Source organism: Oryctolagus cuniculus, chromosome 17 (assembly GCF_964237555.1).
Source record: "Oryctolagus cuniculus chromosome 17, mOryCun1.1, whole genome shotgun sequence".
In the NCBI taxonomy this organism is placed as follows: Eukaryota; Metazoa; Chordata; class Mammalia; order Lagomorpha; family Leporidae; genus Oryctolagus; species Oryctolagus cuniculus.
In genome coordinates, this window is record NC_091448.1 from 34,698,424 (window position 1) to 34,713,641 (window position 15,218).

Consider the following 15,218-nt stretch of genomic DNA (forward strand, 5'->3'; position numbering starts at 1 on the left):
GTACTAAGATTTGAGCTGGAAGAGATTTAGCCCCTGGAAGGAAACCCTGATAGGGTAAGTTACAAGAGCTTTGGATATAAGAACTGAAGTGTCAAAGTGCCAAAGGACCTGATGATGGAAAACTGAGGGAGCTCTAAGGAGACAGACCTCAGCTCATGAAAGGAATTTCGGCACTGGTAGAGTGATTGGCAGTAGAATGGGCTTCTTTCGGAGGCAGGCAGTTCTCCATCCCTGAAAGTATTAAGGAGAGGTATGGTAGGAATGTGGGTGAGAGCCATGCTTCAGGTCACTGGTTGACCTCGGGGTGGGGGGGTCCTCCAAATCCCAATGGCCTTTGGATCTATGAAATTGAAACTGGATAAAGTTATTGTGTGCTTTGTTTTGAGATCCCCCCTGTGTTGAAACTGCAGCCCGCAGCGTGCTGTTCTAGTGGACTACGGGTACTTCAGCAGTTCTAGCTGCACAACTACTTGAGCATTCCTCTTCTAGGTTCTCTGATTGTTTTATACTCCATGAAGGCCAGGTGCCAAAGAAAGGAGTTTTGCAAGGATTTTTCTTAGCATTTTAGTTGTTTTTCTTCAAGGGTTGTGAAATAAGATTCTTTCATTCACTGGTGAGCTGGAGAGCTGATTTTAGTCTGGGACTCAAAGAATGTTCCCTCAGTGGTCCTCAGTCAGCCATAAGCACTGTAGGTCTACATATTTAATTTTATCCATTCACTCAAGAGTGACCACGCTCTGGTGAAGTGATTCAGCGTAATGCAACTCAATTGGAAATTAATTGGGAAGCCGGAATTCTAATTCACCAATTTATAGTGGAGCAGGTAATTCTCAAAGTCTGGACTGTGTGTTATCTTCCTTGAAGGTAAACCACTTGAGCAAGAGAATTAAATTTAAGCAGGTGCTGAATAAATATGGAATCAGAGCAGAGGAATTTGAATAGCCTGTGGGATTTAAAGCAGTTCTGACAGATTGATCCATCTTTCTTCATCAAAGAGACAGGTTTTTCTAGTGAATACTCTAGAAAAACCTTGGGACTTGAAGTCAAAAGGCTTAAGTTTAAGTTCTGACCTTGAACTTAAAACTCGGGAAGCTGTTTTAACATCTCTGGAACTGTTTCCTCCTGTTGTTTTAGAGGTTGAGTCAATTAATGTGTGTGCAAGTGCTTTGCACATTCTGATTTCCTATATACCTGTCAGTTTGAATTTTTTTTCAAAGATTTTTTTTTAAGATTTATTTTTTGAAAGAGTTACACAGAGAGAAGAGAGGCAGAGAGAGAGAGAGAGAGAGGTCTTCCATCCTATGGTTCATTCTCCAATTGGCGGCAACAGCCGGAGCTGCGCCAATCCGAAGCCAGGAGCCAGGAGCTTCTTCTGGGTCTCCCATGTGGATGCAGGGGCCCAAGTACTTGAGCCATCTTCTGCTTTCCCAGGCCATAGCAGAGAGCTGGGTTGAAAGTGGAGCAGCAGGGTCTTTTTTTTTTTTTTGACAGGCAGAGTGGACAGTGAGAGAGAGAGACAGAGAGAAAGGTCTTTCTTCTGTTGGTTCACCCCCCAAATGGCTGCTACGGCCAGCGTGCCACGCCGATCTGAAGCCAGGAGCCAGGTGCTTCTCCTGGTCTCCCATGCGGGTGCAGGGCCCAAGCACTTGGGCCATCCTCTACTGCCTTCCCGGGCCACAGCAGAGAGCTGGACTGGAAGAGGAGCAACCGGGACAGAATCCGGTGCTCCAACCAGGACTAGAACCTGGGGTGCCAGCGCTGCAGGCGTAGGTTTAGCCTAGTGAGCCACGGCGCCAGCCAAGCAGCTGGGTCTTGAACCAGCACCCATATGGGATGCCAGCGCTTCAGGCCCGGGTATTAACCCACTGTGCCACAGCGCCGGTCCCGATTTTTTTTTATTTGAAAGGCAGAGTTAGAGAGGCAGAGAGAGAGAGAATTTTCCATCCACTGGTTCATTCCCCATATGGCTGCAGTGGCCAGAGCTGTGCTGATCCAAAGCCAGGAGCTTCTTCCAGGTCTCCCACATGGGTGCAGGGGCCCAACCACTTGGGCCACCTTCCACTGTCTTCCCAGGCCATAGCAGAGAGCTGGATCAGAAGTGGATCAGCCGGGACTCGAAGCGGCACTTATATGGGATGCCAGCACTGCAGGTGGTGACTTAACCTGCTACACCACAGTGCTGGCCTCAGTTTGAGTCTTAATTCTGTTTAGGCTCACTTCCATTTCGGAAATCTCTGTGGCAACACCCTTTCACCCCATCTTCGTTCTATCCTGTACTTCAGAGCCAAACTGTCTGGATCTCTGTCATTTATTGCTTGGTTGACCCGAGGCATATTTCTTAACCACCCTTTGTCCTTTTTCTTCATCTGAAAAATGGGGATGATGTTTGCACCCATCAGGTTGTTGATGGCTGAATTATTTTGCTTTGAATTATGGTTTGAATCCCACCTGGCATATGGTAAGCACCAGTACCTCTGTTGTTTCACAATTTCTGATGATCTAACGAGTGCCCTCGATCTCATCTATAAACTTTCTTCAGTTTCAGTATAGTGATTGCCTGTCAGAGGACATTCAGAAAGCAATCTGGTCTGTGGTACGTGGCTTCAGCCTTAGCGAGTGACTTAGCTTCATTAAAAGTTTTTTTTTTTCTTTTTTGTTAATTTGAGAGACACAGAAGAACACTGCCACCCACTGATTGACTCCTCAAATGCCCACAGCTGTGGGACTGGCCTGGGGCTAAAGCTGGAAGCTGGTGACGGAATCCAGGTCTCCCAAGTGGCTGGCAGAACCAAATAACTGGAGTCCTCACTCCTGCAGTTTTTGCAGACCAGGCTCTGCAAAAACACGAAGCTGGCATCAGGTGCTATGGGTGGGAATCAAACCCAGGTACTCAGTGTGGGACCTAGGCGTCTCAGTTGCTAACCTAAACACCTGCTCCTGGAGGGAGCTCTCTGCGGCCTTGTGCAGCAGAGGACTTCCTTGTGGATCTCTGGGTCTTGCCCACGGGCTTCACGGACAAGCTTTGGAGTGTAAGTATGTTTTCATTAGCCAGTGCTCAGTTGGCTTTGGGAATAGGAATGCAGACTGAAATACACGTCAAGAAAATGATATTTGCTCTTTTTGAGCATGTTAATTTGCATAGTCTTCATTCTAGCAACTCTGAATTGTTCTCAAAGGCCTTTGGCTTTGAGGGAAATTTAAGCCCTCTTAAAAATCTTAGTTTTATATTTGAACTGCAAAGAGTCCAGCTATTAATGGCTGGCTGCCATGACACCCTGACTGCACCCCACCCCAATCTGTAAGTCAGACCAGCCAGGTGACACGTCACCTTTGTTCTAGAGGGTGCAGACATCTGACTACGGGCATCCTCCTTTCTTGTTGCTTTTGGAGAATTCTTGTTTGCCATGCTCCGTACCCTCTCTATCACGAAGGGAAGAGAGGGATACAGGATGCTGAGAGCCGGCAGCGGCTGCTTTCTCGCTGACTGTGTGTTTACATCAGCGTCTGCCGCCCTAACCCTTTGCTGCAGACAAAAGAGGCGTCTCCTGCTTTTGGTTGAGCATAGAATAGCCACTCTGCCCAAGCTCTGTCTGAGGCCCTGGGGACTGTGGGGAGAACCATGGCAAAGGAGCTCTGGCAGGACAGCGTCCCCCATAGTTCCCGATGCACCAGACTAGTCTCGTAGCTCCCATTTTAAATCCTAAAAGCCTCTGGAGTGTGAAAGGAGACCTTTATTCAGTGCCCTGTGCTTGATAGACACACATTCATCTGCGTGCCTCTGGAGGGCATTGAGCATTTCTCTCCCTTGTGGATGAGACCTTGCGGCTCAGAACAATGAAGGCAGCAGCGAGTGAGGGCTGGGTGCAGGACCTCCCAGGCATCTGTGGCAGACAGGACACAGAAGGAGCAGGCTTCGCAGGATCTTTCTGTGTCCCATTCCCGTGTCCCGTTCCCAGGGCTCATCCCTGCCAGCAGCCCGGTTTACGTCTGCCAGCAGAAAGGTGGTTAGAATATGCTGATCAGATGGTGACTCAGATCCAGGAGTCTCCCCTTTCAGCAATAAAATGTGGCACCCAGGCCCCCTCACCACCTTTTGTTTCTTGCAGTTCCAGACTTCATGAATGCTCCCATGCCCTTGGAATTTTATGACTGCACACAGCAGATATTTCCTCCTTGAGAGCCAGTCCCTTCCCTGCCCCTCCCTCCATCTGTTTAGGGAATGTGAGGGTGGATTGAGACCTCCCAGAACTCAAAGCCAGGGTAGGAGGGGCCCTGAGGAGGCCCACATGGCTTTTCATTCCCACCTCCAAGGCTTCCAGACAGATGATGAGAAGCTTTCTGTAAATAATAAACTGATGCAAATGACTTTGTTCTAGCCTCGTCTTTCCTGGTGACCTGTGTCCCAGTGTGGTCACACACAGGCTGGGAGTTAATTCTTCCTTTGTAGTTAACAGGTTTCTCTCATTTCCAACCCAGTCCATTTCCTCTTGTTCTTACTGCAAAGAAGGTGGAAGAAATTCCCTTTGGTCTTCTTTCTTCTTTAGCTAAACAAATGTTCACAGTTTCTTTAAGCCACACTCAGGTTCTAATTCTGGAAGTTTCCGTCATTCTTTATTATCACCCTTCTCACTTCTCCATATGCTTCCTCAAGGGCAAAATCCAAGCAGGATCCAGTGCTATTTTGCTTGGGTTTCAACCCTTTGGAATGGAGCCTTATGGCTTACTTTGATCCTAAGTAGGAAACCTCACCAGGCCTAATCTTGGAGAGGGGGAAAATGAGAATGGAAAAGATCTGATCCCAGGTCTGTGGAGTTGGGGGCCTTTAGCCAACACCCCAGTGGCAAAGGTTTTACTAATCTTCTTTTGTGTTTCCACTAACTGCTTCTGCTACTTTTCTCTGAGATGCCTAGAAGTAGATCATTATTTTAAAAATACATCATTGCGGGCCGGCGCCGCGGCTCACTAGGCTAATCCTCCGCCTTGCGGCGCCGGCACACCGGGTTCTAGTCCCGGTCGGGGCGCCGGATTCTGTCCTGGTTGCCCCTCTTCCAGGCCAGCCCTCTGCTGTGGCCAGGGAGTGCAGTGGAGGATGGCCCAGTGCTTGGGCCCTGCACCCCATGGGAGACCAGGAAAAGCACCTGGCTGCTGGCTCCTGCCATCGGATCAGCGCGGTGCGCCGGCCGCAGTGCGCCGGCCGCGGCAGCCATTGGAGGGTGAACCAACGGCAAAGGAAGACCTTTCTCTCTGTCTCTCTCTCTCACTGTCCACTCTGCCTGTCAAAAATAAAATAAAATAAAAAAAAAATACATCATTGCAACTGCTTGTTTATTGGTTGGTTGGTTGTTTGTTTATTTATGAGAGGGAGAGAGAAAGATCTTCTATCTGCTAGTTCACTTCCCAGCTGACTTCACTAGCTTGGGACTAGACCAGGATGAACCATCTGAGTTTCCCATGTGAGTGCAGGGGCCACGGTCTCAGGCCATCCTCCACTGCTTTCCCAGGCGCATTTGGCAGGGAGCTGGATGGGAGCCGGATGGGAGCCGAGAGCAGCCAAGACTCTAGCTGGTGCCCAGGTGGGAGTCAGGTGTTGCAGGTGGTAGCTCAACCCATTAACAACTCCAGCCCCCTTCAACCATTCCTTGATAACTGTAGTGCCCTGAGCAAATCATAGAGGCAGAAAGTAGATGTGTGCTTGCCAGAGGCTGGGGGTAAGGGAAACAGGGTGACGACCAAAGGTGTTAGTCTTCTTTTTGGAATGTGGAAATGTCCTAGTATTAGATAGTGGTGACAGTTACACCCTCTTGTGACTATACTAAGAACCACTGAATTGCATGCTTTTAAAAGGATGATGGTAATGTGAATTATATCTCAGTTTTTAAAAGCTCCACCTTTGTACGAATAAGTACTTTTATAGCTATAAAGCAGAAGCAGCTTCTAACAACAAAAATACAGAGTCTTAAAGTTTATGAGGCACTTTCATGCACAGAGTCTAATTTCTTGTACATATCTGGTGTTATTTTACAAATAAAGACATTGAAGCTCAGAGAAGCTGATTGGCTTGCATGATTTAGTGACATTCTTGCTAGTAAATGGCAAAGCCAGGACTCCTACCCTGGCAGTCTGTCTTTGAAGCTCTGGCATATAACACTGGGTGTATGAATGATGGATTGGAGCAGGACATACCAGGTGCTTTACAAAAGCGGGGTGGAGGGCTAGTGTTGTGGCATAGCAGCTGAAGCCGCCGTCTGCATTGCCAATATCATATATGAGCACTGTTTAAAGTCCTGGATGCTGCATTTCCATTCCAGCTCCTTGCTAATGTGCCTGGGAAAGCAATGGAAAATGACCCCTGTCACTCACATGGGAAATCTGGATGAAGCTCCTGGCTTCAGCCAGGCTCAGTCCTGGCTGTTGTAGCCATTTGGGGGAGTGAAACAGTGAATAGAACTCTCTCTCTCTCTCTGTAACTCTGCCTTTCAAATAAATAAGGCTTTTTTTTTTTTTTTTTAAATGGTGGATTCCCAGAATATTACAGCTGGGAAGCAGCATGCGCAGCTTTGGGCCTGTCCTTTCGTGCTTATGGAGACGCTAAGTTACAAAGAGGGGGAGCCTGGCCTTTTGACACAGTAGGAGAAAGAGGGAGGCCAAGGTCACCAGAGAAAAGGAGTTTGAAGATCCAGGTATGTTAGAGTCAGCTCTTTTCAACTCTTTCTTCCAGACTCTGAAAGGCCGGGAGGAAAGTCCCCTTCCACTTGACTGGCCTTGTTTCACTTAGTGCCCCAACGGCCCTAGGAAATAGGCTTGGTTTCCCTTTTCAGATGATAAATCTGTGGAAGCTAAGAGGGGCTACAGACCGAGGTTGAAAAGCCAGTAAGTTGAAGCTGTGTGGCAGGATCTGAACCTGCATCTTGTGAAGCCGAGATGAGGTCATCTTGCTTTGCCCAGATCTGTGTGAGGTCATCGGGCTCCCAGCTGGTATAGCTGGTTAGGCAGGTGGACAGCCGCATGCATCCTGAGCGTGGGCTCAGTGGAGAACGGCTGTGCTGGTCCCCGGCCCTTCCTGCTGGGTGGAGTCTGCTCCGGTGAGTGGCACTCGGAGGTGCGGCCCCACACTTACTGCCACGGGGGAGGCACCCACATTCCCCATGTTGCCACCTCCCATGGAAAGTATTCGTTTTTTTTTCCAGTGGTTCGCCTATTTTTCAAAGGAGTTTCTGCCTTCCAGCCTTTCAAAGGGGCCAGGATTCAGTGGTTTTGGCTACTAAACAGGAAACTCGGAGCCCTTTCCGTTCCTTTGAGCTGATTGGAAGGGCTGGGCCTGGAACCATTACTCTACTTTAAGGGACAGAAGAGAAGTTTTGTGTGGTTCACAAAAACAAGACAAAAACCTTTCCTGGAGGCCTGCACACCAGCCTTGGTTGAGACACAGCATGGGAGAGAGCTGCCTCGTTGCCTGGCAGTAATGACAGCAAACAAATGTGTCTGACAGTCGGCTTGGCATCCCCAGGTCTGACACTCTGTTTGCTTGGTTCTAATTGCTTCCTTAACTTCCTTCCAGTGGCCCCACCTCCGGTACCACCCTCAGCCAGGGGAGTACCAAGCCGTGCCAGGCTGTACCAGGCTGGGCCGGGCCCCACAGGATGCAAGGCCCAGCTGGGGCTGTTCTTGTCTGTCTGTTTGCAAGCCGCCTGCTGTGCCCAGTGGCTGTTTTTCTCGTCATAAATGTCGACTTGGCAGGGGCCACAGGGTGGAAGCCACGGTGAAAGAGCTTCCAGGCTCCTGCCTGCAAGGCTGAGGAAACCCTTTGTAGCCACTGCCTCTCAAAGGTGCTCACAGAGGACTTGCCGCCGGAACAGCCCTGACCAGGCCCGGCGTCCTTTGCGGAGCGTGGGCCTCTTCCAGTTATTCTCAGGACAGGCCTGGGGGAGCCATGTGGGCCCCAGCCAGGGAGGTGCCCCTGGGCCTGGCTGGCCTTTCACCTGCCACGCATGCACCCTCCCCCACCCCACTCTCTCGAGGAACTCAGATGTGTCAGGGAGAGAAGTTCCTCTGAGGCCCTGCCCTGAAGAAGCCTGGAGACCCCAGAGCACAGTCCTCCAGCGTTTTTGTTTTTGTTTTCTTTGTTTTTAATTTACTTTCATCTACTTCAAAGGCGGAGTGACAGAGACAAAGATGGAGATCTTCCATCCCCTGGCTCACTCCCCAAATGCCCATCGTAGCCAAGGCTGGGCCAGGTTGAAGCCGGGAGCCAGGAACTCCGTATGGGTCTCCCATGTGGGTAGCAGGGGCCCAAGCACTTGAGGCTTCATTTGCTGCCTTTCAGCGTGGGTTTTAGCAGGAAGCTGGATTGGAAGTGGAGGAGCCAGGATGTGAGCCTGTCCCTGAATAGGGGATGTGGGCATGGCAAGCAGTGCCTTAACCCACTGTACTCTAACAGTGGACCCAAGGCCTGCAAGCTTTTAAAGGCACATGCCTCCATGAGTAAAATACTTGACCATATACACAAATATATGTGTGTGTGTGTGTGTGTGTGTGTATGTATATATAGTATGTACTTACAGATTGTGTTTGTACTGACTTATATGTAATGTGTACATTATAAGCATATATAGGATGAAAGATAAAATGATGAAAAAATGATCATTTGTATAATTTTATGTGGTTAAATATGTTCTTTTTTTTTAAAATCTAGGCTTATCATTTCAGATATAGTAATATGTAAAAAGTGTGTCCTTAGGCAAATGTAATCAATTAGTTGTTCTTGCAAACTTTTAAGAAAAGTGTTTTTTAACAGTGGTTCAGGCCCCTCAGAAATTGCTTTTGGAATGTTTTTAAATAGATGAGGGAATTGCTTATAATTCCTAATTATACAGGCAGAGGGGTATACAACAGATATAGGAAGTTTTAGAGATGGTTTTTCATCTATTAAATTTTTAAAGATATATTTTAAAATTTACGTACAGTGAAAGTCACTTGTTTGGTATACAGTCCCATGAGTTTTGACAGATAGAGCCACCACTGTAACAGTTCCATCTCCCTTGCTGCCTCTTAGAGTCACAGGAGGTCTTGCCCATGACCTCTGGCAGCCACTGGTCTTCTTAGCCATTCATCCACGTTGCCCTGTGTATCAGTACTGTGGTCCTTTTTATTACAGAGGAGCACTGTGTGGAGGGACCAGTCTGTTTATCCAGTCACCAACTGAGAGACATTTAGGTTGAGCGATTATGAATAAAGCTGCTAAAAATATTCTCATAGGTTTTTGTGTGAACATAGGTGTTTGATTTTACTTGGGTAAATGGATCTCCAACCTCCTTTCCAAGGTAGCTGTCCCATTTTGCAATGTGAGAGCGCTCTGGTTGTTAAGCATTCTTGTCAGCTGTTGGGTTTTTAGTTGAAAAAAATTTTTTTCTTAAAGTATAGTAGGTTGATAAAGCTCAGTTTATCAGTTTGTTCTTCTTTTATAGATTATTTCTCTAACATAGGTCACAAAGATTTTCTCCAAAATTTGCTGCTTTTTTTTTTTTTTAAGGTTTATGTATTTATTTGAAAGGCAGAGTTATACAGAGAGGAAGAAACAGATAGAACCATCTTCCATCTGCTGGCTCACTCTCCAAAGTGGCTGTAATGGCTGGAGCTGGGCCAGGCCCAAGCCAGGAGCCTGGAACTCCATCTAGATCTCCCATGTGAGTGGCAGGGGCCCAAGCATTTGGGCCATCTTCTGCACATTAGTGGAGAGCTGGATTAGAAGCAGAACAACTGGGACTTGAACCAGGGCTCATATGGGATGCTGGTGTTGCAGATGGCAGCTTAGCACAGTGTGCCACAATGCCAGCCCCCCTAAATCTTCTTCTAAATATCATGTACTTTGAATCAATTTTTGTACAAGCATATCCTTTTTTTGAAAGAAAAACTTTTATCCACTGGTTCAGTCCCCAAATGGGTGCAACAGCCAGAGCTGGACCAGGCTGAAGCCAGAAGCCCAGAACTCTATCCTGGTCTCCACATGAGTGGCAGGGACCCAAGTACTTGGGCTCCCATTCACTGTCTTTCCAGGCACATTAGCAGGAAACTGGATAGGAAACAGCATCAGGGACTCTGATATGGGGTGCTGGCATCACAAGCAGCGGCTTAACCCACTGCATCACAATGCTGGCTCCAAGCATATCATTTTTAAGCAAAAAACAAAATGAAAACATTGCCAGTGTCACTTGCTCTCTGTAGTGGGAGCCTCAGACACTTTGCTATCAGCAAACCTCTTCATGGTGCTATATCCTATCACAAAGCATTGCAAGAACCTGCTGTTTGGAAATCTTGGTTTCTAAGAATCAGCCCCATTATTAACACCCAGTAGCACAGAAAGCACAGGATTCACAGCATGCTGAAAGCAAAGGCAGAGGAGTACCACTATCACCCCAGCCTGCCTCCCACCCAGTGGGAGTCCTACCCTTCCTTCTAGATACCTGTACACACATGTCCCATTACCAGGTCAGGAAGGGGCTCCGTGACAGTCCACAAACTGCAGTGTCTAGTGGAACTTTTTTTCCCCTAAAGATAAAAATAAATGAAATTTCTAGTATTCTCCCCACCTTTGGGGGATTGTCCTGCACACCTTCTGGGGATCCTGCCCTGGACGTCTTAAAGAGCTGCCTTTCTCCTTCCATTTCCAGTTGTGTCTGGGTGGATGATCTATGAGAAAGAAGTGGGCACATCCTTATTTTTTTTAAAAGCATTTTTTGTTATTGTTTTTAAAGATTTATTTATTTATTTGAAAGAGAGTTACATGGAGAGAGGATAGGCAGAGAGAGAAGAGAGGTCTTCCATCCACTGGTTCACTCTCCAGATGGCCGCAACAGCCGGAGCTGCGCCTATCCGAAGCCAGGAGCCTCTTCTGGGTCTCCCACGCGGGTGCAGGGGCCTAAGCACTTGGGCCATCTTCTGCTTTCCCAGGCCATAGCAGAGACCTGGATCAGAAGAGCAGCAGCCAGGACTCGAACCGGCACCCATATGGGATGCCGGAGCTTCAGGCCAGGGCATTAACCCGCTGAGCCACAGCGTCGGCCCCGGGCACATCCTTAAGGTCTCTCCCTGCCACCAATGGGGAAGCTCTGTGGGTCCGTGTTCCTTTCTTGTCTGCTTTCTTCTAGGGCTTGTTTTTCCATAGCCACCTTCTTCCAAGCTCTGAACTTTAACATCTTGGCAAATGTTTCTTTAGAGGATGACTCTCTAGATTACTCAAAATTTAAAATCATGGAATCATGAGAGAATATAATTTTGAAGCTAGTGGGGGACTTGGAGGTCAATAAGTCCAAATTCCCTGTTAAACCAAAAGGAAATGAGCTGTGGTATATCCACAGAATGGAATACTACTCAGCAGTAAAGAAGGAATGCACTATTGACATGTGAAAACATGAATGAAAGACGCTGGGCAAAAGCACTATATACTGCATGGTTTCCTTTACAAAAAAAAATTCTAGAAAATACCAGTGATAGAGCAGTGGTTGCCTGTGGACCCGTGATGGGGAAGAAGAAGAGAGGAGGGAAGGCTGGATTCAGAGGGGCGTGAGGCAGCATTGCATGTGGCAGCTGGGACAGCTTGATGGTGGTGACGATTTCACATGTATATTCAGCTGTCAGGACTCATGCAGTATTATAAAGGTTGAACCAACAGTCCTGTCACACCTAGGCCTGGGTCCTTGTTTCATCCAAATGCTTGGCACAGACTTCCAGGTTCTGGGCTTTGGGGTTTCATTTTTTTCCATTTGCTTAAACATTTCTTTGATTGACATGTAATAGTTATGCCTGTTTCCGGGGTACCAGATTCCAGGTTTTGGAGCTGTGGTGCTCAGAGCTGCTTAGTTGTGGCCTGGGCGCTCCTGTGCTCCCCAGGAATGTTTCAGGACGCAAAAATGCAGAGTTGGGTTTAGTGTGGGCAGCAGCAGGGGAGCGTCTGCTTGGTCCTTGCAGCTGTACCTGGGAGTGAAGGGACCTGGTGCACCAGGATGTAGGAGACAACCAGCAACATAGCTGCTCCAGAGGCTGTTTTTCCACAAGTGAGGAATTTTGCTCTTCCTGGCTGGTGGCGCTGATCCCTGAAGTCCTGCACATTGGACACAGTGGCCGTCTCCTGCACCAAGATCTGGCACTCACCCTTCCTCCCTCTGGTCATCTGCTAACTGGTCACCCCCAGATTCTTCAGCCACTGAATAAGGGAAGTCATGGGAGAGTCCCTTGTTTGTTTTTAGAATGGTTTTCAGGACAGGATGGGATGTTTCAATCCAGAATATGATTGATTGTCAGACCACACTGCAAAGATGCAGGCAGTAATGCAGAACATGGCTGGCTCATGTCAGCCAGACGTGATGGTGTGACCAGAGGAGGAAAACATGGATGGGGCCCGTGTCCATGGAAGTGAACGCCAAATTGCCTGACCAGCTCACGCCCCTGTCTGTCCTGTTCCCTGCCACTATGAGGCTAGAAGAGCAGCTCAGATTGAAGCTGAGAGTTAAAATGGATTTGCTGCTTAATGAGCATTCCTGTAACATAGAGATCAAGTTCCTTACACCTCCAAAGGAGAGCCATTGGATTCCCACTGCGGGCGGTGGGGGTTGTAACCATCATGGTGGCCGTGAGACTCTACGAGAAAGCAGGGTGGGGATGCGTGTGGGCTTGGTAATTAGTTCTTGGGTTGGGGATTCTTTGCAGCCTTCAGTAGAGCTGGACAGACCGTGCCCTGTGTGCATGCCCAGGCCAGCTGGGAGAGCTGAGGCCAGCACAGATGGCTGAAATCAAGTGGGACCGGGAGAAGCCATTGCCAATTAATTATCTCAGGTGGATTAATTGTGTCAGGCAATGTCAGGAGGAGGGACAGAGTTTTCAGTGACCCAGTGGGGCTTGGGTGTATTTTAAAATTTTTTTTCCCTCCCTCGATCTTACCTGGGCTGATGAAAACAGCCCCGGTGTGGGCTGGCTTGAGCTCTGCAGCTCTGTTTGCCCCACCCTCTCCTCCTCCCCCCATGCCATCTGGCAGCTAGACGGCGAGCTGGCTGCGTGCTTCCTTTTGCCTTGTCAGTGCTGGAAGGTCACACTTGCGGGGATTATGGGGTTGGTTTCCCAAATGGTGGGTGCAGTGGCTGTGGATATCTAATGATTGATTTGTTTTCTTGCATTTCAGTCGTTCCAGGGAAGTCAAGGACGAGCATACCTTTTTAATTCAGTGTGAGTGTCTCTAAGCGGTACCTGCATTGCTTGGTGCAAATTTGGAGGGATGGGGAGAAGCAACCCGTAATGATAATTAAATAAGGGAAGGCACCCGCTTGCCCTGCCCCGGTTGAGACCCTGTGGAGCGTTACGCTGCACAGTTGGTGGACGCTTATCTTGGAGGAATTGTTTCTGGCAGCGTCTCTGACTGTTCTCAGTGGGCACATCAGAGAGGCGCAGCCTCGCTGGGAGGAAGCCAAGAGCTCCTGAGAAGGCATGGGCGTGAAGACCTGACAGCCAGGGCTGAGATGAGCCCTTGGGAGGGGAACGAGGCTGAACACAGGACACCAAGGTCGACTAAAAGGTGGCGGGGAGGCCCAGCTCGAGTCTTTCCCCTGCTGCGGATGCGCGGGCTACCCTGTCCCCTCTCTCTCCCTGGGCGCAGGGTTACAGCCCCTTCCCTGGGAGAGGAGGGTATGCAGCCTGATGAGCTGTAGACCTGGAAACCCAGCCCGTTCTGCTTGACACGGGCAGCTCTCTGATACAGAACAGCACATTCAGCTCCTGGGTACCATCACGCTGGTGATAGGGTGACACTGTGCTGTCGCATTTGACTCCACGCTTCCGGCCTCAGCGAGCTTCGAGGACCTCTGCGCCCTGCTGTGGACTTCACAGTGCAGTTGCCAGTTGGTCCCCCTAAGTCACAAGATTGAAAGCATTTGTTAGAAAAATCTTAAGGAATGTCTCTACCATGACTATTGTAGTAGTCCCACGGAATCAGAACTTGCAGATCTGAAGTTTATTCCGATTGAGCTGCTTCCGTGTGGCTGGCTGTTGGGGACTGTTGCTGATTTCAGTTTTAAACCACATTCTTCTCAGTGTTGGCTTCCCTTGGGGCAGCCTTGCCCTGTTAATTCTTATTGGAAGCTCAGCTTGAATGACTGGTGATGCATGTACTCGCAGCTAAAGCTCCCTCTCTGTCCCTTGGCACAGAGTCAATGTGGGCTGCGGGCCTGCAGAAGAGCGCGTGCTGCTAACGGGACTGCATGCGGTCGCAGACATTTACTGTGAAAACTGCAAAACCACTCTGGGCTGGAAATACGTAAGTATGAAGAAGTCTGGTTGGTAGAGGGCTATGGAGGGAAAAGCCATGAGCCTTATGCTAGATGATTATGGCCTCAAAAAGTTGACTTATCTTTATTTGAATGGTAGAGCAAGAGAGAGAGAGTATGAGAACACTTCCATCCACTGGTTCACTCTCTGAATGTCTGCAACAGCCAGAGCTGGGCCAGGCGGAAGCCAGGAGCCAGGAACTCTATCCTGGTCTCCCATATGGATAGCAGGGGCCCAAATACTTGGGCCATCTTCTTGTACCTGTGCAAGCACATTAGCGGAAAGCTGGATCTGAAGCCAAGCAGCTGGGACAGAGCTGGCTCTCTGTTACGAGATGCCAGTGTCACAAGTGGTGGCTTAACCCACTGCACCACGTGCCTCCCGAACTCTATCCCCCACACTAATATTTCTTGGTCACTTCTTCTGTGCTATGCTCAGTACTTCATTGGTTCATTCCAATCTTTCTTCTGACTCACAATAATGCTGCAAAGTACGATTAAGTCTTCCAGTTTTATAAGTGAGCAGAAAAATCCCCGTGCTGGGTAGCAGGAGATGTGGGTTCAGTAAGAGGTTTCTATACGCTCCAGACCCAGTGCTCGTCCTTGGACCCTTCCAGCTCTGACATAATGGGAGTGCCTATGGGGCTCAGGAGCTGGTGAACCAGCCGCCTTCCTTTTTTTCTCCTTCTCCTTCTTCTTTTTTTTTGTTTGTTCTTACACTCTACACTTACACTCTACACACTTGCAAATGCACACTGAGCGTGGAAATGAATAATACAGTGTCAGGGAGATCACTTCTGAGCCCACAGCTCTCGAGTATGGGGCATATTTGCCTGATTTCTCCCAATTCCCCTCCTCCCTCCTCGCCCCTTTCCATGCTGGGAAATGATTGCTCTTTTGACAAGAGAC

The 15,218-nt window shown here is 48.7% G+C and overlaps 1 protein-coding gene across 4 annotated transcripts in view; it reads left to right on the forward strand.

The window, feature by feature from the left end:
• YPEL2 (yippee like 2) overlaps positions 1 to 15,218 on the forward strand; it is a 72,760-nt gene that overhangs the window by 43,592 nt on the left and 13,950 nt on the right. For 3 of the 4 annotated variants that reach the window (XR_011383548.1, XM_051824814.2, XM_070060992.1), the window contains 2 exons: positions 13,172 to 13,215; positions 14,191 to 14,299. The exons of the other annotated variant lie outside the window; for it this stretch is intronic. Coding sequence is in view for 2 of the 3 variants with exons in the window: in XM_051824814.2 (XP_051680774.1) it covers positions 13,172 to 13,215; positions 14,191 to 14,299 (153 nt within the window). In the remaining variant the exon portion in view is untranslated. The remainder of the gene's footprint in view (positions 1 to 13,171; positions 13,216 to 14,190; positions 14,300 to 15,218) is intronic. 4 annotated transcript variants of the gene reach the window in all.